Source organism: Aspergillus lucknowensis, assembly GCF_044049455.1.
Source record: "Aspergillus lucknowensis strain CBS 449.75 chromosome Unknown BJX67scaffold_44, whole genome shotgun sequence".
NCBI lineage: Eukaryota > Fungi > Ascomycota > Eurotiomycetes > Eurotiales > Aspergillaceae > Aspergillus > Aspergillus lucknowensis.
In genome coordinates, this window is record NW_027263588.1 from 18030 (window position 1) to 42920 (window position 24891).

Genomic DNA, 24891 nt, shown 5'->3' on the forward strand with positions numbered 1-24891 from the left:
GATAGCGAGTCTGGGTTGGATGTGAAGCGCGAGAACTTCCATCCGGCATTGAGGCTGCTGCGGTCGCGGCCGGGAGTCTCAGCTGCTTTGGCTGATGCGGCCGCCGCGAAGAGTGGAAGGAGTGATCGGATGCGCATGATGCCAGAATCCCCGGGATTATGAAAAGACCCGTGGTCAAGGTTCCAGAAACCTGCGGCGGATGAGGTTCTCCTTATTTGACAGCGTAATCTCGACCCACAACCGTCGCAGCGTCACGCTAAGTTGAACAGAGAGTCGAACCATGTCCGTGCCGAATTGAGGAAGCCGCTGGATTCGTTGTAACGTTGGGTGTTTGGGATGAAACTTTCGGTGGAGGGGCATGCTGAGTGCTCAATCACAGCACCGTTGAGCAGTTCGATCCTCAAACAAACCGAGTTATATTCCCACCTGCAGAAGATCACCGGCAAAATTCGGGCATTTTTGGTCAATTGAAACATCGTTGGAGCTGGCGCCGCGATGTATCAGCCGTCGGCAAATTCACGGGTCCATTCCCCAGAAAACTGTCCCCAGACTCTGCAGGTGTTTTCTGTGGTTCGATTGGAGTCTGTGCCGCCACCTCCGGAATTTCACCCAATCGAGAAATACGGAGTGGATTAAAGCGGGGAGGATCGACAAGAAAATGGGAATGGAAGAGAAACAAGCTCGACAAGACCGATCAATCGATATCCTGCAGAGTGAGCATATCCGTCACAGAAATGGACCGGACATATCGCCTGACGATTTCCCATGCCACCGCAGGGCATGTATGTATGTATATAACATCCCTCTCCGTAACTCTTCCCATCGTTTCTGCACCGCTTTGCTTCTTCAACCTTCGCCAACATGCCTCCCCTTAGTACCCTTCTCCTGGGGCTTGTGGCCCCGACCATTGTCCTCGGCACTGCGCTTCCCCACAGACAGCACATCAGAGCCCCAGTGTTAAGCCCCGGCTGCGGCTCGGACCCAACCATCACGTCGGGCGTCCAGACCATCTCCGTCAACGGCCAGGAACGCCAGTTTACCATCCATGTGCCGGAGAACTACCAGAACGATCAGGGACACAGGCTCGTCTACGGCCTGCACTGGGTAGGCGGAACCATGGACCAAGTCGCGAGTGGCGGCACCACCGGGTTGCCATGGGCCTACTTTGGCCTGCAGGTGAAGTCGAATGACACAGCCATCCTCGTGGCACCACAGGGAATTAACAACGGCTGGGCCAACTCTGGTGGTGAGGACATTGCATTTATCGACGCCATGAACGAATACATCGACGCCGGCTTGTGTGTTGACCAGGGCCAGCGCTTCGCCATGGGTTTCTCGTACGGCGCCTCCATGTCCTACGCCATCGCCTGTGCACGCGCCAACGACTTCCGTGCGGTCACGGTCATTGCCGGCGGCGAGCTCTCGGGATGCGATGGCGGCACCGACCCCATCGCCTACTTTGGCATCCACGGCATCAATGATGGCACCCTCCCTATTGATGGCGGCCGCGCCCTACGCGACCGCTTCGTCACGAACAACGGCTGCGACTCCATGGATGGCGCCGAGGAGCCCACGCCCGGCAGTAGAACGCATATCACGACCGACGCAACCGGCTGCATGGCGGGCTATCCGGTCAAGTGGGCGGCCCACGACGGTGGTCACATCCAGGGCGCGGCTGACGCACCCTATCCCGAAGAGGATGGTGTCAATACTTGGGTGCCGGAGGCGGTTTGGGAATTTTATACTTCACCGGAGCTTTCGGGGGCTTGAGCCTGTGTGAGGAGAGGAAGTCTCTGCGTTTGCAATGGCACCTCAGTATCCAACGTACTGGAGGGACTCTGCTAGGCACTGGTTACTGCCTTGCAGCAGGTATTATGGAACATGTTTGTAGTGAACTGCCGAATGATGTTTTTCCAAGAATATTTAACTCTTGCTAAGTTGGCGTGGTAACCCCCCGTATATGACTGGGTTGTCTTAAGACGTCTCTAACTGTGATGAGTGCTCTAGCTGTTCAGGTGTTTCTCCATGTCTGGTAGGGAAGTGGATCAATCGAGAGATTTCAATTGCTCGTGGACGGAGGGGTTAACCTGAACGGCACTGGGGGATGCTCGCCTATCGGACCGGCTCTTGAGCACTGAGTATATCATTCAGCATGGAGTGGATGCAAACTATCAGGATGGGGCAGCTCTCCATAAACGATGGGGTCACACGGGGGCTGGAAGAGTTTTGGTCGAAGCAGGAGCCAATATCGAGTCCAGGAATGAAAAAGGCCGAACGCCACTATGGTCCGTTCTTGCAAACGCAGACTATGGGCGAGTTAAAGCTCCGCTCGAGTTGGGCGCAGATCCGCACAACGTGGAACTGGATTCCATTAAATATAGTATTAACTCAAATCACGGGTTTATAAAGGGGATGCGCCTGGTGAGGAGTGACCGACGAGTCAAAAGGCGATTGATATGTCAAGGTGGAAGAAACTTGTCGACCTGTAAATAATTGCCCGTCACCAAAGGAGCTAGGTCAGCAGGAAGAAGCAAGAGAAAGCTAAAGCTAGTAGGTAGAGATAGCGAGCTTGAAGTAGAGACTTGAAGCAGAGATATATATTTGGTAACATGAAAGCTTGATGGGGACATGGGACAGGAGCAATACCGAAAGAGGAAGTGGAAAGAGAGGATGCCTGTAAAGATACAAGGGTGATGAGGAGGTAGCAAAGCACTCTACTGGCCAATCCTGATATAGTTGGATGATCTGTCACTGCCACTTGTTAATCGGTTCACATATGACAGCATGTGGTCCCAACAGCTCCGAGCCGAGGCTCAGCATGAGGACCCCTTTTTCATCTCACACTCCTTCTCCTGCCAGAAGAACACAGAAAGAATCCTCTTGTTCTTTTGTTTTGGTTCCTCAATCACCAACTAAAAATCTCCTCCCCAACCCTCACGTTCTCTCGGATATAGCTGATTTTCGCCTTGCGCCCCTCGTCAAATCTCCCATGCAGCCTCACCCGCGCCTGGGACGGGATACACGCTTGGGTGTATTCCATGCCGACATCCAGCCCGGCCGCTTGCTCTTCATGACGAGCAATCTGCAGTGCCAGGCGAAAGTGCAGATCTGAGTCCCAGACGCCTTCGCGGCGCTTGCTGCGCCCGATCAGTTCGATAGCGCGGTAGCGTACGCCAGAGTCGCGACATTGGGTTGCAATGATCCAGAGGGCCGGGAGGATGCCGAAGGCCAAAGTGAATCGCGGGGGTGTCGAGTGGAATCCGCGGGGGAGGATGGGGGTGAAGGTGGGCTCACTCTGGGTTTCATGTTTCAGTTGTGGGAGGGGTGGTGTTGTTGTTGCTGTTGTATTTGGAGGAGGCGAGTTATCGCGAGAGCCGGACGACGACGTGGACAAGCTATGGCTGCGGGAACCGGAGGGGTTGTCGGTGGGCGAGTGCCCGTGGGTACTGAAGGTCGCACTGGCTGATGGTTCTAGTTCTACAGGGGACGACATGACGATGATCTGCTCCGCGAGGTCGAGAATGGTATTTACGTCGCTGAGATGACTCTCCCAAGCAGTGTCTTGGGGAGGCCACCCCATGTGCAGCACCATGGTCAGCATGGTGCGCCAGAGCTGGAGCATTCGGATCGATTGCTGCGATGCATGGCCTGCGCTGTCCCAATGGAAGATGTGCGCGAGGAACTGGTCGAACTCGAGGGACCAGGAGTCGAGATCCGTCTGCACCTGTTGTTTGCGGACCATTACCTGCTCGATGATCTCCACCATCTGCAGTGCGTCAACCGGCTCTTCGAGAGTTGCGGAGAAGATCAACAAGCGCAGGAATTCATTGTAGATGCTTTGGAAGGTATCTTGTGCCTCCTCGAGCGTCCAGAGGGGCGCCATCCGGCCGGCGTCCCGTCCGGACAGTCCCTTATCGTCTAACAGCGGCGACTGGCCATCGATCTCCAGCATCTGGGCCTCCAGGGTGGCGAACAGCGACTGGATCACGTCCGGCGGCAGCAGCGTGTTCTCTGCCTGTTGCCCTCGTAGCTGGCGCTGGGCGAGGATGCGCAGCCCTGAGCCAACGTGTCGCAAAGCCGATCGGAAGTGGCCCTGGAGGCTGTCCAAGCAGAAGAAGAGCACGCACATGCAAAGGATCCGGTCCGCCGGGCTGTCATTACTGCCTGCAAAGAGTTTCAGTCCCTGATGAATCGCCGAGTTGTACTGTTGCAGGGCGAGCTGGATCCCCCTGCGGCGGTCATGCGGGGGCATCTGGCTGTGGTACAACACCACGCGGTGCATGGTCCCCATGGCCATCGCAGCTCGCCGAATGGCCGGATCCTGGCAGGCGGCGTTCAGCAGCCAGCCTCCAGCACGGGGTCCGAAGCACGAGACGGTTTGCACGTTGAAGAATTCCAGTGCTCGATACTCGTCTTCCGTGAGGAGTGCATTGGCACCGGGGAACATGCGCAGCTGCGTGGGCTGGGTCACCTGCGGCGTGTGCTGGATGATGCGCAACTCCGAGGAGCCTGCCTTCGACACTTGCTGTTGCGGTTGCTGTTTTGGCTGCTGCCCCGTGAGAGGCATGTACCCGTCGCATTCGCGGCCGGTCGACAGACATCGGCGACAGTGCGGCCGTTCTTCATCACATTTCACCCGACGGATGCTACAGCCGTTAAGCCTTTCGCCCGGCAACCTGGGGGCATCCAACTCACCGACAAGTGATGCACCCATTTCGCGACCGTGCCTGCAGGGAGCGGGAAGGATTGACGGTCATGTTCTTCAATGTGTTGACCTGGGAGTCCTGAGGAGTTATTGTGGCGGGCGCTTTCCCCTCATTATCAGGTCCGCCTCGAGGCGCCATCGACGAAATCCCAAGCAGGTTCGCCGTGCTGGCAGTGGCGATGACGCTGGGATGGCCCCATGCCAGCCTTGTCTGAGTCAGCTGGCGTCTGCTCAGCTGAACCACCCAGCGTGCAGGCCCTCCTCAGGTTATCCCTGTAAGCTGACAGCCTGAGACAAAGACGTCCTCCGAGTTCGGAAATGGGATCGAAGTCGAGGTTCCCTCGGATCCCCTTATCGAGCTATTTCGGGCAGCGGGCGATCGATGTTTGTCTTGCTGCCCGACACAGGTGACAGGGGAGATGGCGCTGCTCTGGGGGCCACAGGAGAGCGTGGTTTTGGAATCAGGCTATGTTGAGCTTTTATTAGAAACATATACGGCCGGTGATATAAAATACGAAACTTCTTGGACGTTTATTTTCCACACGTACGTCTGTTACGACGGGGAGAGGATGGTGGTGCTGGGGTCCATGGCACCAAGTTACGTGCCAGCCAGTTATATAGCACAGTTAGGCCATGGGTCCGTATTGTAGTGACCTCTCTGGGCTGGTTGCAGTATGCGTGACACCTCTCACTGTCCGGAGTCTACACCGTAGGACAATACTCTTTCTCTCAATTGCGACATGGAATCAAACGGCGAACATAACAAATCTGATTGGATTCAACAAACGGCAACGGCAACATTATGATCATCCCACCTGTCCAGAATTTCCCTCACAAACGGACTGTCGGAAATAGCAAGAACATTTTCAAAATACTCCTTACTCAACTCGAACGGCCTCGCCGTCAGATTCGGAATATATCTCCCAATCAACTTCTCCGGCCGAACCATATGCTCTGGAATAGCCTTACGGAGCGAGCGGCGGAAGGTGTCGACGCCTGGGCGCAGAAGACTGCTGTGAAAGGGGACGTTGACTTTCAGGGGGATCGTGGCTTTGCCGCGCTGCAGGACCAGCGGCGTGGGCTTCTTGTCAGTCTGCGCGAGACAGGAGGCGACAATGGCCGGGACGGAGGTGCTGAGGGTTTCGGGTGAGCTGAGGTGTTCAGGGTGCGTGACGAGAGAGTCCAGGACGTTGGAAAGGCAGTCGAGGCTCCGGAGCTACGGAGTTGTTAGTATGATGGCAGACGGGGGCAGACGAGGGCAGACGGGTCACATACGTCGCCAGCACAAACGTATTGCGTAGACTCGACATTGAAATTGACGATCTCGCAGAGACCCCCTGTTGCGGCTTCAACCGAGCTGACAATAGCACAGAGATCGGATTCGGAGAGGTCTGTATATGTCAGATCCATGCAGGGGATGAAAGGTGTAACAGGGAGAACGAGAGACATACTCTTCGATACCCGGCTGGGGTTCGCAGCAACCATGGAATAGTCCCGGCCGGATCGGTCCAGCTCGATGGATTTCTGCATAGTCAGACCACGATAGAAGACCGCAGCGGTGGCTCCCTCTACGGTGAAGACCTCGCCCACCGCAGCGAGTGCGGCGTACTCGCCAAGCGAGTGTCCGGCATAGCAGCTGTCTTCGTTAATCAGACCGCGAGCGCGCATGTCGTGGAACCGCGCCAGCTCCATGAGCACCAGCGCCGGTTGCGTGAAGATCGTCTCGTGCAGCAGACCCCCGGTGGAAGTGTAGGTGAACGAGCGCGAGCGATGGGTGATCTCTTGGAAGGCGCGGACTGATTCGATCTCACCCTGCTCGTTCACCACTTCAAAGTCCAGCGAGATGTAGTTCTCGCGGATGGCTTTGCCACGGCTGCCTCCAAAGTGCACGGTGTACTCCTTGGGATTGTTTCGGATGATCTCGAGAATTGAGACGCCTGTGTGCTGTTAGCGTCCTGGTTTCCAGGTATGGCTGGGATGAGGAACCTACCGTAGGTGTTCATGAAGAACTGCTCGGCCGTGTGCCATACGTCGCGTGCGGCCTGGCTGGTCTCGTACAGGTCCATCCCCATCGCCGGCTTCTGGCTGCCCTGGCCAGTGAACAGGTAGGCTCCTGGCTTCTGGGCCACTTCAGCCGTCGCGCGGAATACTTCTACACCGGACGCCTCCGACTGTGCGGTAGCAACGACAATCAAGCGGCCGTTGTTCATCCCCGTGTGGCTGATATCCACGAGGAGGGTCTCGCCGGGGGACACCTTGCCCTTGAAAGAAGCAGACCAGGCCTTTATGCGCTGCGGATCGTTTCCTGCCGCATGCAACTCCACGACGCCGCGGACCAGGCCACTAGTCTGCATGCCGTGGATGACCCGACCTTCATTATGGCCTGCGTACCGCGCAAATGCACGCGATATGTGGATTGGGTTGCTGTCTCCTGAGGCGGCAGCGTACTGGTCACTAGACACGGGCATCTCAATGCGGACGTCTGCGGCCAGGGGCACAGCATTCGGAAGCGGCTTGACATCGTCGTCGGCAAATCCTCGACGGGCCAGGAAGTCGATGACCGGGTTCTTGCGGAAGTGCGAGTTGCTCTTGAACATCACGGTGCCGATTATCATATCCTTGTTCCCCACAGTACAGCTGACAGTCCCGCACGTTGAGACCTGGCTGTACGTGTTGGCGTCGCGGAAATGGTACGAGCTCTTCAGCCGGAAAGTGAGCTCGTCGTCCAGGTGGTCGTCGAGGCTGAGGTCGGCCGCGGCGATGCGGAACCAGGGCTTCGATGCTAGCAGGACCACATCCCGCTGACACTTCAAGGGCAGCTTGTACACCTGCTCTTCTCTTGTCTCAAACGTCTTATGGTAGTCTTCATACCGACCCTGGAGAATGAACTCACTGGTGACGGTAATGATGGGCGTGCCCTCCCTGGAGATCGTGGCAACAGCGCGAACTACCTTCCCTGACTCTGGGCGGATTCGAATCGACTCGATCTCGGCTGTCGAAGACAACACGTCGCCCTCGCGCATGGGCCTCGCGTTGTCAAGAACCCGGAAATCGTTCTTCAGATGCAGGAGCTTGAGGATATCGCCGTTGACTGCGTCCGTGAAGAGACAGCGCATCAGCGGCTTCCACGCGACCACGATCGCCATGTCAAGCGGCGCAAGCGACTTAGAGTTCTTTTTCCCATTGTATGCGCTGTTCCGGTTGTCAATGGCCTTGGTGAACTGTAAGATCGCTTCGCGGGTCAGCACTTGCACGTCGTCGGCGGATTCTTGCAGGCTTATTCCATCATCCCCTGCGTTTCCGACCCAGAGCTGTTTGTAGAACCGGCTGATGCGCTGGTTGCGTGTGCTCATGACCTCGTGGATCGGGTTACTGCCGTATGTAGGCTTGTAAGTGAAGCGCAGCACCAGATCGACCGGGGGGTTGCCAGCACTGCCCCCCGTCATAGGAGCTCGCAGAGTCAGCATGATCTCTGAGGCAGATAAAGCACGGATTTCCACTGTCGCCTCGTCCTTCTCCTGTCCATGGCTGCTTTTCTGCCGCATAAGGATGACCGTCTCCTGGGGCCGTCCGGGGTGAATGATGCGCACGGATAGGCCGGCGCGAGGAGCGAAAAGGCCCTGGATGGGATTCTTTGCCAGCATCTTCCCCTGCACAATCTCGTTCAGCGTCAGCAATGCCTTCCGCCAGGATGGCTTCGTCCCGCCGATGAGAGCCAGCCACTGCTTCTCGGTCGGCAGGCTCTCGTCGGGGCCTTCCAGATCGTACGCAAGGGTGGGCGGGTCGTATGAACGACTGTGTTTGATATGTGGCAGCAGCAGCAGCTCGTCCTGCGCTGACAAAACGGGCGATACTGTTCCTGCGGAGTACAGGTAATCCAGAGTTGGGACTAGGCTCACGTCACCGGCGTACTGCTGCTTCAGGATGGCCTGAACATGCGGTTTATGGACGTTATCGAGGATCTGCTTCACCGGCTCATCGGCGACCTTGGTGTACTGCGCCGCCACGGGGCCATGCAAAATACAGATTCGCCCGACGTCTTGATTGATGACGGCCTCCAGTCTCTCAGACTGCCACAGAGAATCCTTCTTGAACCAGTACTCGAACGACTCGTCGAGCGCGACAATGAACGGCAGGGGCTTGCGCCCGGGCTGCTTGTACAGCTTTACCAGCTGGTCCTCGTCCTCGCGGACAATCACATCTTCCAGAGCCGCCGGATAGGCCTGCAAGAACTCGCTCAGGAAGACCTGGGGCCGATCCAGCTGCAACGCGGACTGGAAAACCGCACGAGGTCGAGGCTGGCGCGCGCTCAGGCGGTTCTCGACGCAGCGAATAAAGTCTGCCACGAAGGTCCGGTACGAGGGATCAATCCAGGCTTGCTGATCCTTGAGGTAGAGCAGATCAACAGCCCTTGTGAGGACCTCCGCGTAGGTCATCTCTGAGATCTCCACGGGATTTCCCTCCTGGTCGATGCCAAACCAAACCTTCTGGAAATCCGCATTCAGTCGCTTCATCAGCGAGCCCTTGCGTCTCTGTAACTCCTCGAGCTGCTGCGCCGCAGGAAGAGAAAATATCTCCTTATCAAGCTCTGCCCATAGCAGGACCCCGCGCGTCGCAAGCTTATGGATCGGCTCGCCCATTTCGGACTTCACTGTGATAACGCCCCCGGTTGCTTTCTTGTATGTCCCCTCCCACTGGGAATCTGGTACTCCGGGGGTATCAACAATCGCCTGCTTCACAGCGGGACTGGTCCGCGCCTCCTGGGCAGCCATAACGCGGCTGCCGACAAGAACACCGTCAAAAGGCATGGCCGCGTATCCCAAGACGGTAGACCATGACCCCGTGATATAAGGAATGGTATCATCGCTTCCACCGAACCCACTACCCGCGACGAGGATGAGGTTCGAATAGGCTCTGATCTGGGCGTACCGGTCCAGGATGGGTTCATGGAAATCTTCGTACGAGTGATGCCCGCCCGCACGCCCACCAGTCCATTGCAGGATAATGGGGAAGCCAGGATTCGAATCCGCGATGCGTAGCACATTATCGATTGCTTCTTTCGAGCCCGGCTTGAACGAGATATGGCTCAGGCCGAGGTCGCGGATATACTCGCTGGCGATGTCGGGGGAGGGCACGCCCGCGCCGATTGTGAGCCCGGTAATGGGGAAGCCCTCTTGCCGCAATTGGGCGAGGAGGGGGATCTGCCAGCCCATGGCACGCGGGTTCGCGTAGATCAGGTTGACGGTTATGCCGCGGCCGGCGGGGATGAGGTTAACGAGCCGGGTGAGGGCGGAGCGCATGCCGGCTGCATCGTGGTAACCGCCGCCGGCAATTTCAATGTGATAGTTCGCGTTGATGACCTCGGCGACGAAGTCCGGCGAGACGGTGGTCGGGGTCATGCCAGCTACCATGACTGGGGGCAGACCCAAGGCGCGGGAGAATTTGGTGTCGAGGAGGATGTCGTCGCCTACGCGGACGAGCCGCGGAGCAAAGTCTTGTTCCCAGCTGGTATTGTAGACTACAGGACGGTGCCGGCTGAGCAACTCGGACATGTAGCCGAGCGTCTTGCTGGGGCCGGTGAGGGTGGTCGAGAGGATCACGCGTGCAGCGGTGCCGGCTTTTGCGGAGGCCAGCAGCCCCCCGATTCCGGTCTCGCGGCCGGGGCCAAAGTCGAGGAAATGAGTGGCAGAGGGGAAGCGCGTGGCTCGCTCCCAATCGACGCGGCCGCAGACGACCATGTGCACGAGCTCGGGTATGAGATTGTCGAACTCGCGGAGGTCGGCCCCGTTGTCGGTACGGAGGACAGGGAAGAGGAGGCTGTTCCCGGGGACGTGAACGGAACGAAGGTCCTCCAGAATTTGGGCCTCGGCATCCTTCAAGAGGCTGGTGTGGAAGGGAACTGAGATGGGGAGGAAGCGCGCGGTGATCAACGGGGGCCTTTGGCTGAACGGCACGCGGGCTGTGTTGGTGGTGCTGGAGCTGTTGCGCAGCGTGTTGGCGAAGGCGTAGAGCGAGAGCGGGTTGCCGGCCACCACGAACTGCTGCCGGCCGTTGATCAGGGCAAGGGAGCCCTGCTGTGTGGCGGGGAGATGTCGGTTGTGTGCGTCGAGGTCCTTGAGGAGGGACTCACGCGAAGCGCCCTTGACGCTGAGCATGGGGCTCAGGCGCTCAGACTGATTCACCAGGGACGGGGGGATGGAGGAAGATGGGAAGCACTGCTGCGAACGACACCCAATCCAGAACAGCACCTGGAGCGCGGTGCTTGCGGCGTCGAAGAATGTCGGCCATGAGACGACTGTGGCCAGCAGTGCTGCGACGACAATGCCCTGAGAGTGGCCGGCGGCGCCACTGAGATGATGGCCAAGCTCGCCGGGGTTCTTGTTGAGGATCTTGCAGGTGACGGCATAACTTAGAAGCTGCACAAGACCGATCAAAGGCTGGCTGACAGGAGCAGAGAGGAGATAGTCAGCGGACGGGCGCGACTCTGGGTTCTCGAGCCAGCCGACCACATCCAGGCCATGGGGATACATGTCCTGGGCGCGCACATCGGACACCAGCCTCCGGAGCTGGTTGCTCATGGCATATAAGGGCTCCGCCAGCTGTCCTCCATATGTATCATAGAGATGCTGTAGCTCACTGAAGTAGCTCTCTACCCCCTGCCCATTGAAGACCGCCACAATGTTGGCCCGACGGCAGAGGGCGTCCGTGAGCAGACTGCTGGTCCTCCTCAGTGGCATAAACTGGGTCACACTGATCGCTTCGTAGTAGGTCTGGATGATGTGGAACTTCTCTTCCGGCTCTAGAGCCAACGGCGCCAGGACAGTGTGGATGTCTTCATCCTGGCAGAGATGTTTGTTGACGACGCGCACGAACTGCTTGAGCATCTCCTGCGGGCCGTCCTCGTGCACCAGCTGGTCTCCACTGTCGAGAATCTCGCGCACAGAACGGGTCACGCTCTGGAGTTTCTCAATGAGAGAGGCACTGTCGATGGGTCGGCCCCTCAGATCGTCCAACGTAGCTGCGAACTTGTCGTGGAACAGGGACCACTTTTTGATGGAGGCTTCGGAGCGGAGGAAGGCAGCCTCAATGTCCTCACTGCGGTAGGGCATGCGCGGAGGGGATCCCAAGGGATACTCAGTGATGGGCGTATCCAAATCCTCCATCATTGGAGTAGACAAGAGATCCTCTGAAGATGCAGACGACCTGCCGCCCATGAGCGGGCTTGACTTCACTCTGGAAGCCAGGTCTATCGCGGGATGAAGAAAGCTGAGCATCTTTACACAAGGAAACAGGAACAGCAGAAAGAGAGAAAAAGAGTCAGATCTGAAGAAAAGACAGAATAGCCGTACACAGAAGAAGGAGAACGATGAGTGAAAGAATGAAGATGCTGGCCATGGACAGGTCAGACTCGCGCATACGAGACTTAGAAGCGCAAGGCTTGGGACGATAGATAGACTTTCTGCTCGCAGACTGAGTCAACCTGACAACCCCGTTCTCGACGTCGGCCACGGCAGCCACAAGACTATTTCCGTCGTATGAAGTCGTTGGAACCCAGCAGGGCCTGCTTGGTGGCTGTGGACTGTAGCCCTTCATTGCCCTCATCATCAGAACCTTCCCCAACATCGCCATTCTTCCTAGCGGTTATTACCGTTTAGCATTCATTACTGTTTAACTGTCGTTACGGTTCATACCAAGTAACGAGCCTAACTTTCTAGCGGTCATTACGCATCGTGGCTGATCGAAACCGATACGCCCGGCGCAGCACGCGGGGGCGAGCCCTTCGTTCGTGAGGCTAATATCTGCATATACGGCTTGGCAGGAAGGATGGTAAATCGAGTCTGTTTGTTGCTGACATGGACTATGTGCTTGACTAAGGACTAGTAAGACCGTGGCCAGAGGGAGCAAGAGCGAGAGCGAGAAATTCGAGCAACAGCAGCTCCCACACCCTTCACAGAACTCTTCAGTGAACAGCTCACCAGATCAGCCAGCAACAATGGCTCTGTCCCCCTCGGTCGAAACCCTCCTCAACACAGTCTGGGAATCCATCAGCCTCACCCATCTTTTAACTGGCGCGGGTGTTTTATTCCTCTTCCTCAACGCGAAAGGGCTGCCTGGTGTCTGGCACGTAAGTCACCCGCAAGAATGCAATGATTTTCAACTCTCTACTAACTCAGAGACACTCAACTCAGTACCGCCTCTTCAAAAGTCTCTTCATCGAGCTAGTATGGAAGCGCTCAACTGCCCCAGCGCCCTTGCTCGACAGCCAGGGCCGCCCGCGTCTCTACAGCTACTTTGTCACCGAGTGTAGTAACCCGGTCATCGAGTGCGACTACAACCTGCACAAGTCCAACAGCACTTTCTTTTCAGACCTCGACATCAACCGCACGCAGTTGATGATTGCGCATTTCAAGCATGTTCTTTCTACTGCATCATTTCCGGGGAAGACCAGGACAGCCAACGGCAACGGCAACGAACAGGAAAGCAAACGGCCCCTCATGATGGCTCTGGGCGGTGTTTCTTGCTTATTTCATCGTGAAATCAAGCCGCTACAGCGGTATGAGATTTGGAGTCGCGTGCTGGCGTGGGATGAGAAGTGGGTTTATGTGGTGAGTTATTTTGTGAAGAAGGGGTCGCTGGGCAGGGACGGGAATTTCAGCGGAGATCTTGACCTTGATCCCAAGGGAAATGCAAAGGCAGTGTTGGCGTCTTGTATGGCAAGGTATGTCTTCAAGGAGGGGAGGCTCACTGTGATGCCCGAGCGGGTTTTGCAAGAGTGTGGGTTGTTGCCACTGCCAGAGGACGTCGTGGTCGAAAAGGCATCCGCTGACAGCTGGGGTAAAGAGCAATTCGAGGAAGCAAGACAGAAGGGGATGGTGATTGCAGGCAAGTTCTCCGGGTTGGAGGTGCTGCCTTTGGTGACGGGGTTTAGAGAATCAGGGGTGCTGGGGAGGTATACAGATTTCTGACATGGGAGGATGGGAATAAGCAGAGACACCTACTCGGACAGAATGTACGTACAAATGGATCAGCCAATACAGCCTCGAAGTCCACGAAGACTCGCAAGTCACCTCAATTTCCACTCTCTACTCCCTGACCCTCTCATAATCTCCCGTGTGAACCGTCTCCAACGCAGAAATCTCTACCGTCTCAATATCCCACAGCCCCTACGTATGAAAATGTGCATATTAGCCCCCACCCGCTGACTCGTGCTAGCATCTTACTAACTTTGGCGGTGTTCTCGTGGGCGCGAATCGCCTGCAACACTCTCTGCTCGCTGCGCGCCTGGCACGCAAAGCAGGCTCCTAGGGTTACTTCCGCGGCGGAATCCGTGGCCGGCCCCGCGGAGGCCATCATGTCGCCCGCGAAGGTGAGGATGACATCCTGCTCCCTGAACTTGATGGTCTGGGCCGCCGGGGCCAGATCTGACTCTTTGGCGTTTTTCTTGTTGAATATGACGACAAAGCTATAGGTACGATGTCTGTCAGCACTGAGGCAGGTACGGCGGCGGGGAAATGGCCGGAAAGGGCGCAGAGTATAATTACAATTCGTGCAGTGGAGACTCGACAGTCGTGAGGTATCGACTTGGGTAGCCAAGGCCAGCGCCGGCCATGGCAGCCCTGGGACGAAGTGAGCGAGTGACCCACGTGGCAGTTTGATTGATCATCATGACTGAGCGCATGGTGTGCTGCTTGTGGTTGCTATTGCTGTGTCCGACTGGCTGGTGCGTGTGGTCGAGCGCCCAGGGATGGATTTATATAGATTACGGCCCCCCAGGGATGGAGAAGCTCCTCAATTTGCCGTGGCTGGGGGTGAGACTGGCCCACATCTTGCTCTGTATGAGGCTGAAAGTCAGATATACAGAGCGAGTATTACTGCAGATACAGCCGTTTGTAATACGGTTTGTATGGTATTTATGACAACACACAATCGAAGCAGTTCTTGAAGTTGTTACCCGGTGGATCTCACCTCCTTCAAGCATCGACTGGGGAAAAAAAAAAAAAAAATAGATCAAAAATCAAAATTAGAACAAATGGCCCCCAACAGCCCAATGATCTGATGCAAACTCGCTGAGAGAAGACGGTCCAAGGAATGCAAAGTTAGCATGCAAGCAAGCATGTTCAGCTTGCGGGCTACGAACTTCACGGACGTCAATGGCTTGTTCTCTGGCAACGAATACTTGGCTATAAAAGTTATGCTGATGCTTGTTGGGATCACTCAGTGTAGAATTGTCACGCCTTCAATCACTCACATTTGCACCCAGCCTAGTTAGCCACCGTGAACATGTCTGCTTTTCCTGCCGAGCCTCGTAGCGACATTGGTATGTGTTTACGGATCCTGGCTCTGTCGCTGCGTGAGTAATGCATGCTGATACCGGACAGAATGGGAAAAAGTCGGCGTCTCCTTCCTAGATGGTAGTCCTCTCGCGTCTGCGTTCTTGTCTTCACATCTCCATGCTAACCAGACTTACTAGTAAACGGCCATGTTGAAAGCGACTTCAACTACCAGACCGGAACCTGGTCCGATCCCGTCTTCGTGCAAGACCACTACCTCAAAGTCCACGGTCTAGCACCCGGGCTGAACTACGGACAGCAGGTGTTTGAGGGGATGAAGGGTATGTCTCGCCCTTGTCCCTACACCCTATCATCTCCGTCTTCTAATTGTGCCATGCCAGCCTACCGCGACCCCCACGGCCAGATTCAAATCTTCCGGCCCGCGGATCACGCCCTCCGCATGCAACGTTCCTGCGACGCGGTTTCCATTCCCTCCATTTCGGAGCCCCTCTTCTGGGCTTCCGTCAATCTCGCCGTTGCCAAAAACAGCGAGTTCGTGCCCCCGCACGCCAGCGAGGCAGCCATGTACATTCGCCCTCTCGCTTTCGGCTCAGGCGGCTGGATGCCCGTTGCCGCTGGGCCGCAGTACAAGTTTGTCGTGTACGTGTTGCCCTTCTGCGCATACCATGGCACTTTACCCGTTGACGCGGTGGTGCTGGAGGAGCTGGACCGCGCGGCCCCGCTGGGGGTGGGCAACGTCAAAGTAGGCGGAAATTATGCGCCGGTGTTGAAGTGGAGTGATAAGGCGAGGAAGGAGGGGTTTGGGATCACGCTGCACTTGGACAGTAAGACCCGGAGCGAGATTGACGAATTTAGTACATCAGGATTTGTGGGAATCAAGTATACTGAATCTGGGGTTGAGAAAGAGTACACGCTGGTTGTGCCGAACAGCCAGTGCATTATCAAGAGTGTGACCAGTACGAGTGTTGTGGAGGTGGCGAGGTCTCTGGGATGGAGGGTCGAGGCTCGGCCGGTGAGTTTGCATGCAGACTTTCCTACACATCACAAGCTCAGAGGCTGATTGGTATTTGAGCAGATCCCGTACGACGAGCTGGAATTCTTTGATGAGGTTCTTGCCGTCGGCACTGCTGCTATGATCACCTCCATCCGCTCTATCACGCATCGTTCGAAGGATCAGGTGTTCAGGTACAAGACTAGCGATGAACCTGGCAGTGCGTGCGAGAAATTGTCGACGCGCTTGAAGGGTATCCAGAAAGGCGACGAGAAGGATCCGTTTGGCTGGTTGAGGAGGGTTGAGGTGCTGCCTAGTATATAGTATATTTCCTTCACAGCCGCATGTTGAGCTCCGTGGTTTCTTTCAAAAGGATATTGAGCTCGACATCAATCTAGACCTTCGCTTTACTTCATCTCCATCATCATAGTATATCAGTTTCTTCATATATTTGCATTAGCTACTGATGTATGATAACAAGATCGAAGAGAATTTTGCAAAGATATCCCACGCCATGAACTAACCAAATTACACCACGAGTAGAACGCTTCATCACGGCCTCACCTCATTCCCACCATTGTCATACCACGTCCTCTGGCTCTCTCCCTGAGGCCGCGAAGTCCGGGCGGAACCCCTCTCCTGCGCATCGAGCGGATCAACGCCGATGATCCCATACTTTCTCCTCCTCTTCCTCTCCTTCTTCTCCTCTTTCTCTGCAATCTTGGCCTCCTTCTTCTCCCTCTTTCTTTGCTTCTTCTCCTTCCGACTCACCCTCGGGAACTCGCTATCGGGGCCTACCAACACTCTCCCCGGATGCGCCACGTTCAATATAACCAAGGCAATAAAAATCGGTGCCGCATCCCATACATACTCAAACCACTCGTTCCGCAGCACCAGGTTATCGATATCCGTGCCGTTCGCATACTGCGCCAACCGGAAGATGATACGCACCGTGATCAGGAACAGCGAGGCATATATCGCGTAAAACAGCCACCGCCACGGAATCGACCCTCTTCCGACTTTCTCCGCATCCAAGGTTCCATGCCGCTCCATCTCGCCCATCTTCCGCTGCAGGTGGATGAACAGCCCGGTGAAAATCAAGATGAATAGTTCCTGCGCGCCAATACCGCCCATGTAGATATGCACCCCGCGCATGATCGTGTCCTGCGACGCCTCTGTGTCCGTTGTGAATGCCGCGCCAACGAGCTGGATGAGGAAGGCCAGGATGTCCAGCCAGACGAAGATGTGTCCGAAGCGTTTTGCGCCGATGCCGCCGAGACGGGCGCTGGGGAGGAAGAAGTAGATGAGACGACCGAGCGTCATGTAGAGGAAGGCGTTGACCCAGATTGGGGCGAGGAGGAAGAAGATCGTGAAGGGAGTGTTATAGGCTTCGCTGCTTTGGTTTTTCGCGAACAGAGACCGCATGATGAAGGCGAGGAGTTCCCATAGTGAGCCCATGATTACGACCCAGGCATAGCGCTGAATTGGTGAGCTGCTTTTCCTTTTCCTTCTTTTTTTTTTCAGTACGATGTGTAGACATACCTTCTTGAACATGATCGCCTGAACAATATGGATGATCGTCGTCAGGCCGAACAACACTGAAAACAGGACCGGCGCTGCAAAGCTGGCCTCGTACATGAGGATATTGCCACACGCGCCGGGCGGCACATAGCCATTCTCTTTCGGAGGGACAGAGAGACATGTTGGAGTGCTGGTCTCCGATGCGGACGTGGTGGTGGCACTCATCGTGGCGTCTGGTTGGCTTGGGCCAGAAAGCTGGATTGTGTCCGACGGGGCAGACTGAGGAACTAGAGACCCTATATAACCAGTCGCAGCATTTCAGGCAGAAGCAAAAGGTGAAACGGGCGGTCAGGGTATTGGGAGTCTATACCAACAAAGACTCTTGGAGGATGACAGATCAGGGCTGGCCCAGCAGGGTTCCAAACAGGGCCCAGTCAGGCAGCATGATTTGCTTTCAGCCCCCACAAACAGCTGATTGGTGCGATCGGATCCGCTAAGTCTTTCAGGCAAGCTTATTTTGTGGACTAGTCTGGCCAATCACCGCGTCAGGAGGATTGCTGCCGCTGAGCTGTCAAAGAATTACTTATTAATAGTAGCGCCGATCACGACCAGTCTGGAAGAAGACAGTCACCGCTGATGGCACGGCTGCTGTTCCGCTGGCACTTGCCTGGACTTGCCAGGCGCCACTATTCATCTCGACCCCAGCATCTGCGCATTGAGAAGACCCAGTCTCCCAAAGCACAGCCCAACCCGTCCGAGTTGCAATTTGGGCGGTCTTTCACCGGCAAGTGTCCCTCATAGACCCGATATATATACCTGCTCCCAAGCAACATAGCGCTTATACTTGCCACAGATCACATCCTCAAACTCGAATGGTCCGCAACCCAAGGCTGGCACAATGCGCAAATCACTCCGTACGACACCCTCCGGCTCGACCCAGCGTCCTGCGTCCTCCACTACGCATTCACCTGCTTTGAGGGCATGAAAGCGTATAAAGACCCGCATGGCAACGCGCGGCTTTTCCGGCCCGAGAAGAACCTGGCGCGACTCAACAGATCCGCAGCTAGACTCGCTCTTCCGATATTCGATGAATCCCGTGTGTTGGAGCTCCTCGCGGAATATGTCGATCTCGAAAAGAGATTCATCCCACACTTACCGGGTCACTCCCTTTACCTGCGGCCGACGTTGCTAGGCACCGACGCGAGTATTAGTGTTTCACGGCCCCGGAGCGCAATGCTGTTTGTCATTGCCAGTCCAATGGGCGATTACTTTGCCAATGGGATGAAGGCCGTCACGTTGCAGGCGACACGGTCGCCAGTGCGCGCGTGGCCAGGTGGTGTGGGGGAGTTCAAGGTCGGGGGGAACTACGCGCCGAGTATTGTGCCGCAGGAAGCGGCCGCGGAGGCAGGGAGCCAGCAGAATTTGTGGCTGCTGGCTGATCGTGAGAGTGGCGAGGAGTTTGTGACTGAGGCTGGCACCATGAATCTCTTTGTAGTCTGGGTGAGCCCTTCCACAGGGAAGAAAGAGCTGGTGACGCCGCAATTGGATGGGACGATCCTGCCTGGGGTGACGCGAATGTCAATATTGGAGCTCGCAAGGGAGAGGCATGGAGGCGCAGGCTCTGGTATGAAAGTAGTAGAGAGGAGGATCACCATGCGGGAGTTGGCGGCTGCCTCGAAGGAGGGCCGCCTGTTGGAGGTGTTTGGTGCCGGGACGGCGGTGGTGGTCTCGCCGGTGAGATCGATTCGCTGGGGAGACCAGAGTATTTCCTGCGGTCTACGGGATGGAGAAGAAGCTGGCCCGGTGAGTCTGCAGCTGAAAACGTGGCTTGAGGAGGTGCAGTATGGCCTGGTTGAGCATCCTTGGAGGTGAGTTTGTCAACACAGTGGAGGGAGTTAAAGAAAAACATAACTAACGAATGTCTAGCTATCGCGTATAACAATCTTAGCAGCAACTGAAGGACAAATGCTCTGAAAATGAGACAGTGGTTTCTCTGCGTCGAGGGTAGCATATACATATATGTACATTAGTAGAAGTAAATCTCCCAACTCTCGCCAAGCCCACCTTCTATTAAATTATTAAATCCAATACCATCTGAACTAATGCAGCCCCCTCGCAGCCAGCCCAGTCAAATGCCTCTTTGTGTCCCTCCTCGCCAACCCCCCATTGCCACCATCCCCGTCGCCCTCGCCAGTCCAATCCCCACCACTGTACCTTTTGCTCTCTCGCTTCTCTGCACTATGCTCCCGACTGCGAGCCCGACTCCGACTCCGGCTCCTCGAAACCGTCCTGGGAATAATTCCTCCGAACAGCTGATTCACCACATTCCAATGCTCGCGGATTGCACTGACCGTCTCTGGCTCCTCCTTCTCACTAATAAGTCCCCTCTGTGCACGTAGCTCTTCCTCTGCGCGCTCTTTCTCGGCCTTTTCACGCCTCCGAGCCTCAGCATCGGCACGCTCTTGACGCTCGTACTCTTCCCAGCCGCGCGAGGACTTGTACAGCTCGCGGAAGACAGATGGACGCGAAAGCAGGGTCCGCGGTGGGTCGCTCTCGAGCAGGATGCCGTTATCCATAACGAGCACGCGGTCGTAATCGATGATCGTGTCCAGCCGATGCGTCACGGTGAGCACTGTGTGTTCGGCGAAGCAGCTGCGGATGAGCTCTTGCATCATGTCGTCGGTTTCGGGGTCGACTCTGCTTCTTGTTAGGATCTCATCGAATGGCAAATGAAAGGGGACGAGAGAAAAAAAAAAAAAAGGATATACGCACCCACTCGTTGCCTCGTCAAAAACAATGATATTTCCATGCCGCAGCATGGCCTTCGCCATGCAGAGCAACTGCTTCTGGCCATGCGACAACAGTTCAGGACTGCCTATCGTCTCCAGCCCATCCTTGCTCTCGAGGATCTCCCACAGACCCACGCGCTTCAGGGTGTTGATGACCGCCTCATCGGGGCAGTAGTCGAATGGATTGACGTTCTCGCGGATTGTGCTTCCTTCGAGGAGGAGGGGGTCTTGCGGGAGACCGATGATGGCGGAGCGGATTGCTTGGCGGCGGAGCGTGGTGATGTCGATCCCGTCGACACAGATAGTGCCCTCGCAGAGCTCGATCATCCGGAACAGCGCGGAGATAAGGGTGCTTTTGCCACTGGGAATACATTGTGGTTAGCAGTAGCTTGGTTAAAGAAGGGCTGCGGGCTGAGGTATATTGGATGTACCTTCCACTGCGGCCGACAATAGCGACCTTCTCTCCCTTCTTCACACGGAAAGAAAGATTCTTCAACACGGGCTTTGACGGATCCCTAAAGAGATTGAATCAGTCAGTCAGTCAGTCAAACAATCAACCTAACTTTAGAGACGACACAGGACGAGAAAAACTAACCGATAGAACGCTGAAACGTTTCTGTACTCTATGGTCCCCCCGCTGGTCCAGTCCTCCGGCGGGAGATCCTTCTCCCGCACCATATCCTCCGACCTAGTCGACTCAGTAAAATGCTTCACCCGAGTCACAGCCCCAAGACTGGTCTCTAGCACAGTCCAATCAGTAATAAGAGCTTTAACACTCGCACTCAACGAAACAACATTCACAAGCGCTAGACCCAACGAGCTCGCGTTCGTACTATGCATCGTTCCCACCGCAATTCCCATCAGTACAAGCACAAACCCAGCAACGGTCATGTCGAGGACGAGACTGAGCCAGCGCTGTACGGCGTAGAGGAGATAGTACGGGCGCTGGGATTCAGCGAGGAGAGCCCGGTTGCGGAGCTTGTATTGCTCGGCCCAGTTGAAGGCGCGGATCGTAACGAGGCCGTTAAGCAGCTCCATGAAGTTTGAGAAGAGCGGTGATTTGGCTTCGATTTCCATGATGCGGAGCTGCCGCGAGGTGCGCATGTAGAAGGTACCAATGATGCAGTAGACCAAGACGCAGAGCGGGATCGTGGCCGTGATATATCGGGCCGAGGCGGAGATGATAATGAGCTGGGCTACGCAGAGAAAGAGCGCAAGGCACGTCTGGAGAACGGCGAGTGGGAGCTCCATGTCGATAAGCTCGAGGTCCTGGCTGAAGCGGTTGAGGGTTGTTCCCGAGTCGGTCGAGGCGAAGAAGGACATCGGGGCGTTGACGACGGTTCGTAGAAGGCGCGAGTGGATCACCGACGCCGTTTTGGCGACGATCTTGAGCATGTAGAAGCAGGCCGTTGCGAGGAGGAAGCAGGCGCCGAGCACGCCGAACATCCAGTAGACCCCGATCCTCATGCTTCTGTTCCTGTTCGGCTGAGCGTCGTTATCTCGCGCCCACCAGGTCACCCAGACCGTCGGGAAGGCCTGCAGGAAGACGAAGATGGCCATGAGCCCGCAGTATACTAGCCAGTTATGCCACGGCACCGTGGTGAGGTAGTACAGGTATGTCTGGTAGTCGCTGGACTTGTGCGCGTCCGAAATGGCCTCGTCAGAGTAGGGGGCTGCTTTGGTGACCTCGACGGCCTTGGGCATGGCGCTCTTCATCTGAATCGCGGGGGGTTGGGCGATTGCGAACCCTTGGATGTGATCGAGCCGTTTGCAGCAATCGTCGAACGTTCCTTGGACGAGGATGGTACCGTCGGTATCTAGCGCAATGATGTGATCGGCGTAGGGAAGTCGGTGAACGGCATGCGTGACCATGATCACGGTCAGGCGCTCCTTTCTGGCCAGTCCGTTGGGACCGAGGACCTGTGTGAAGATGTGTTCGTCCGTTGCTGGGTCAAGTCCGCTGAGAGCGTCGTCGAGGAGGATAGTTTCGACGCCGGAGTAGAGGGCTCGCGCGAGGGCCTGGGCTCTTGTCAGTATATCAAGGCAGCCCTAAACAGGCAAGAAGGATATACATACTAGTCTCTGCTTCTGCCCACCACTCAGCGAAACCCCTTTGCTGCCCACCGCAGTCTGATCGCCGGCAGTCAGCTCAGTAAAATCTTTCTCCAGCCCGCAAGCCGCAATCACAGTCGAATACCACGGCGGGTCATATGGCGAACCCCCAAGGATATTCTGCCGTATACTGCCATTCGTCAACCATGCCTCCTGCCCACAATACGCCATGCGGTCGCAGTGGACCTTCATCTTGCCCGTTAAACAGTTCACCTCGCCGAGCATCGCCTTCACCAGTGTCGTCTTTCCGCAGCCCACAGCGCCCACAATCATCGTAAAACTGTGGCGCTTGATTCGGTAGGAGAGCCGGTGCAGGATCGACGGCTCGCCGCTCTTCCATCCAACGTCAACTTCGAATGCTTCAATGCAGGGGGTCTTCTCGGTCACAGGAGAACGGATGAGCTCGCGCGGATCTTGGTGCGCCTCCTGGGCTAGGTAGCTGCGGATCCGATCGAGACACTCGAGAGCCATTGCTGTCTCGCTGATCGACTCAACAAGGGTGCCGATGAAGACCGCGAAGAGGTTGAAGAGAGTCAGGGAGGTTAGAGCACGCGCACTGCCGAGGATTTCGTTTGGTGCGCTCCCTGAGCTCATCGCGTAGATGGTGAAGCTTACAATGGGCGTCATGAGCGTATTAAAATTGGCTGGTGCCGCTAGTTAGCTTAATCATTCATAGGAGAGGACGATGGAGACATACAAAGTCCAACAACAGCAATCAGAAGCGAGCGGAATTTCAGGGACGCGAGAATCTCATGCTCTCGCAGTGCTTGAATCTTGGTAAACAGGAGATCCGTCAGACCGGATACCTTGACTCCCTTCATGGAGCCCAGCATCTCCGCTGTGATTGCCACTCGTTTCTGGATAGCCTCAATCCACAGGTTCTGTCGCTCACCGGCCATCATGGCGATCTTCATGGCTGTCACCGTGCATCCTATTTTCAGGTAAGCATGTTACGATTTGGATGGGAGGAGAAGGGGCCCAGGCTCACCGAAAGCAATAATGATTGGTGCGATACCTGCTGTGTCCAGTTCTCTATACAACAAGTACAACGCAATGCCAATCTCAATCAGACTTGCCCACGTATCATGGATGTACCGGCCACAGTGCGTAATGCGCTCAATATCCGTGCTCATGAGCGTCAGGGCCGCCGAGTCATCGTTCTTATGCGCGTTGATGGCCGTGCTTTTCTCAAAGATCATATCCACCAGCGCCGCGCGCATCATCGTAATCACCCGGTACGTTTTATGCTGCGCTGTCGCAGTCGCAACCGCAATGCCACCGTAAACGAGCGCATAAGCACCAATCAACAGTGTCGCCTTACTACGGGAATCCGGCTGGTCCCGAGAAACAAACAACTCGACCGTGGCGCGGACAAGGTACGGCTGCGAGATGATGAACCCGCTCTGGCACAGACGGGGGAAGACTCCAGCCATCAGCTCCCATTTCAAGGCTTTGGCCATCGGTGCGACCATCGCGCCTGCCTTGGTCTTGTCCGTAACATTCTCCCAGTGACCCACGACGCGGTGCTTGCCGTCCGGGTCGGGGAGCAAGCAGCTTTCAAGGTGGAAGAGGTCACCCACTGATAGGCTAGTGCGCGCGCCTCGGAATAAGAGGGGGTTGATCCACCAGAAGAGACTGCGGTTGACGACGCCGGTCCAGTCCTCAGGGGCAGCACTCGCGTACATCGGTCTCGCCAGGCGTTGCTTTTCCCAGGTCTCGAGGATCAGAAGGAGGGCTTTCACTACTGTGCCTGCGATGAAGATGGCGGAGACGGTGCGGAGACCTTGGATGGTCCATACTGTTCGAGCGAGAGGAATGTCGAAGAGTAGAGTGAGGAGGAAGTAGATACTTAGGATCTTCGATGGTCGGAGAGAGCGATGATGTTGTAAGTGTAATAGATACCCGCATGGCAGCGTGGCAATGAACCGCAGGACTGTCGACGCAATTGTGAGGTCTGTCTTTGGGGTTCCGGATTTCATCCATAATGCAAGTAACAGGAGTTGCGACATGCAGTAGGGTGCAAGCAACAGCTAAGTTCGGTTACTCAGTTCTGTTTGCCTTTCAGGGCATCAGTTATTATAGACAGACATACCAGCTTCAGAGAATGCAGCCAGCCCCCCCTTACTTTGAGACTGGCGCTGCGAACCAGGAAACACCTGACGGTCGCAGCCAAGATCAACGTTGCAGCAGGAAGGATAGACAGAAAGGCTTCCTCAAAGTACAAGGTAAAGTCCAACCCCCCATAGCAGGCGTCTCCAACTATGGGGCCGAAGTGGTTGTGCTCATCGATCGTGCAAGAGCCCGCCATGGCGAGTTCAGAGGCAGCAAGCAGAGATAGAGGATCAAATCCACCCCCCGTTCATCACGTACAACCCAGCCTCCTGGGTTTATGGGAAAGGGATGCTTCACTGAGTTGCTGCGCGTCTGCCTCACTGCTTCACGAAGAAAGCACAGTCCGGGACAGGACAAAGCCGGTCTTAC

The 24891-nt window shown here is 56.0% G+C and overlaps 9 protein-coding genes across 9 annotated transcripts; 4 read left to right on the forward strand and 5 right to left on the reverse strand.

The window, feature by feature from the left end:
- Positions 1-669: 669 nt before the first annotated feature.
- BJX67DRAFT_390206 (alpha/beta hydrolase family esterase) lies at positions 670-1966 on the forward strand. Its single transcript, XM_071034602.1, has one exon. It carries the CDS (start codon positions 862-864, stop codon positions 1768-1770), a length of 909 nt encoding a protein of 302 aa, XP_070883043.1. The 5' UTR covers positions 670-861; the 3' UTR covers positions 1771-1966.
- Positions 1967-2767: 801 nt separating this feature from the next.
- BJX67DRAFT_228508 (Zn(II)2Cys6 transcription factor domain-containing protein) lies at positions 2768-4950 on the reverse strand. Its single transcript, XM_071025874.1, has 2 exons — positions 4696-4950; positions 2768-4646 (listed from the first exon to the last, which is right to left on the reverse strand). Exons 1-2 carry the CDS (start codon positions 4842-4844, stop codon positions 2906-2908), a joined length of 1890 nt encoding a protein of 629 aa, XP_070883044.1. The 5' UTR covers positions 4845-4950; the 3' UTR covers positions 2768-2905.
- A 533-nt stretch (positions 4951-5483) lies between these two features.
- BJX67DRAFT_390208 (acyl transferase domain-containing protein) lies at positions 5484-11979 on the reverse strand (the record flags this gene model as incomplete). Its single annotated transcript, XM_071034603.1, has 7 exons — positions 5484-5921; positions 5981-6096; positions 6157-6642; positions 6696-9399; positions 9430-9465; positions 9499-9659; positions 9693-11979. 7 exons carry the CDS (start codon positions 11977-11979, stop codon positions 5484-5486), a joined length of 6228 nt encoding a protein of 2075 aa, XP_070883045.1.
- Positions 11980-12374: 395 nt separating this feature from the next.
- On the forward strand, positions 12375-13671 carry BJX67DRAFT_390209 (acyl-CoA thioesterase; the record flags this gene model as incomplete). The annotated part of the gene is made up of 2 exons (XM_071034604.1): positions 12375-12830; positions 12895-13671. Exons 1-2 carry the CDS (start codon positions 12699-12701, stop codon positions 13669-13671), a joined length of 909 nt encoding a protein of 302 aa, XP_070883046.1. The 5' UTR covers positions 12375-12698.
- On the reverse strand, positions 13651-14417 carry BJX67DRAFT_228535 (uncharacterized protein). Its single transcript, XM_071025875.1, has 3 exons — positions 14248-14417; positions 13931-14168; positions 13651-13869 (listed from the first exon to the last, which is right to left on the reverse strand). Exons 1-3 carry the CDS (start codon positions 14382-14384, stop codon positions 13789-13791), a joined length of 456 nt encoding a protein of 151 aa, XP_070883047.1. The 5' UTR covers positions 14385-14417; the 3' UTR covers positions 13651-13788.
- Positions 14418-14859: 442 nt separating this feature from the next.
- On the forward strand, positions 14860-16312 carry BJX67DRAFT_390211 (aminotransferase; the record flags this gene model as incomplete). Its single annotated transcript, XM_071034605.1, has 5 exons — positions 14860-15023; positions 15085-15117; positions 15177-15317; positions 15378-16009; positions 16073-16312. Exons 1-5 carry the CDS (start codon positions 14987-14989, stop codon positions 16310-16312), a joined length of 1083 nt encoding a protein of 360 aa, XP_070883048.1. The 5' UTR covers positions 14860-14986.
- Positions 16313-16426: 114 nt separating this feature from the next.
- On the reverse strand, positions 16427-17883 carry BJX67DRAFT_362031 (RTA1 domain-containing protein). The gene is made up of 2 exons (XM_071029944.1): positions 17531-17883; positions 16427-17467 (listed from the first exon to the last, which is right to left on the reverse strand). The coding sequence occupies exons 1-2, from the start codon at positions 17732-17734 to the stop codon at positions 16541-16543; spliced, it is 1131 nt and encodes a 376-aa protein (XP_070883049.1). The 5' UTR covers positions 17735-17883; the 3' UTR covers positions 16427-16540.
- Positions 17884-18141: 258 nt separating this feature from the next.
- On the forward strand, positions 18142-19584 carry BJX67DRAFT_362032 (aminotransferase). Its single transcript, XM_071029945.1, has 3 exons — positions 18142-18293; positions 18363-19377; positions 19436-19584. The coding sequence occupies exons 1-3, from the start codon at positions 18146-18148 to the stop codon at positions 19446-19448; spliced, it is 1176 nt and encodes a 391-aa protein (XP_070883050.1). The 5' UTR covers positions 18142-18145; the 3' UTR covers positions 19449-19584.
- A 24-nt stretch (positions 19585-19608) lies between these two features.
- BJX67DRAFT_390214 (uncharacterized protein) lies at positions 19609-24848 on the reverse strand (the record flags this gene model as incomplete). The annotated part of the gene is made up of 8 exons (XM_071034606.1): positions 24503-24848; positions 23399-24440; positions 23108-23341; positions 22375-23054; positions 20894-22317; positions 20730-20813; positions 20282-20659; positions 19609-20206 (listed from the first exon to the last, which is right to left on the reverse strand). The coding sequence occupies exons 1-8, from the start codon at positions 24716-24718 to the stop codon at positions 19609-19611; spliced, it is 4656 nt and encodes a 1551-aa protein (XP_070883051.1). The 5' UTR covers positions 24719-24848.
- Between the last annotated feature and the right edge of the window lie 43 nt (positions 24849-24891).

What these genes read in the sequence shown, in the direction of transcription:
- BJX67DRAFT_390206 (XM_071034602.1), top strand. Translation starts at nt 862, where the DNA reads ATGCCTCCCCTTAGTACCCTTCTCCTGGGGCTTGTGGCCCCGACCATT.
- BJX67DRAFT_228508 (XM_071025874.1), bottom strand. Translation starts at nt 4,844, where the DNA reads ATGGCGCCTCGAGGCGGACCTGATAATGAGGGGAAAGCGCCCGCCACA. An exon ending in AATGGGTGCATCACTTGTCG is followed by an intron (nt 4,647 to 4,695) that starts GTGAGTTGGATG and finishes TAACGGCTGTAG; the next exon opens with CATCCGTCGGGTGAAATGTG.
- BJX67DRAFT_228535 (XM_071025875.1), bottom strand. Translation starts at nt 14,384, where the DNA reads ATGCGCTCAGTCATGATGATCAATCAAACTGCCACGTGGGTCACTCGC. An exon ending in GAGTCTCCACTGCACGAATT is followed by an intron (nt 14,169 to 14,247) that starts GTAATTATACTC and finishes TCGTACCTATAG; the next exon opens with CTTTGTCGTCATATTCAACA. An exon ending in CCCACGAGAACACCGCCAAA is followed by an intron (nt 13,870 to 13,930) that starts GTTAGTAAGATG and finishes TTTCATACGTAG; the next exon opens with GGGCTGTGGGATATTGAGAC.
- BJX67DRAFT_362031 (XM_071029944.1), bottom strand. Translation starts at nt 17,734, where the DNA reads ATGAGTGCCACCACCACGTCCGCATCGGAGACCAGCACTCCAACATGT. An exon ending in AGGCGATCATGTTCAAGAAG is followed by an intron (nt 17,468 to 17,530) that starts GTATGTCTACAC and finishes TCACCAATTCAG; the next exon opens with CGCTATGCCTGGGTCGTAAT.
- BJX67DRAFT_362032 (XM_071029945.1), top strand. Translation starts at nt 18,146, where the DNA reads ATGGCACGGCTGCTGTTCCGCTGGCACTTGCCTGGACTTGCCAGGCGC. An exon ending in ATTTGGGCGGTCTTTCACCG is followed by an intron (nt 18,294 to 18,362) that starts GCAAGTGTCCCT and finishes TACTTGCCACAG; the next exon opens with ATCACATCCTCAAACTCGAA.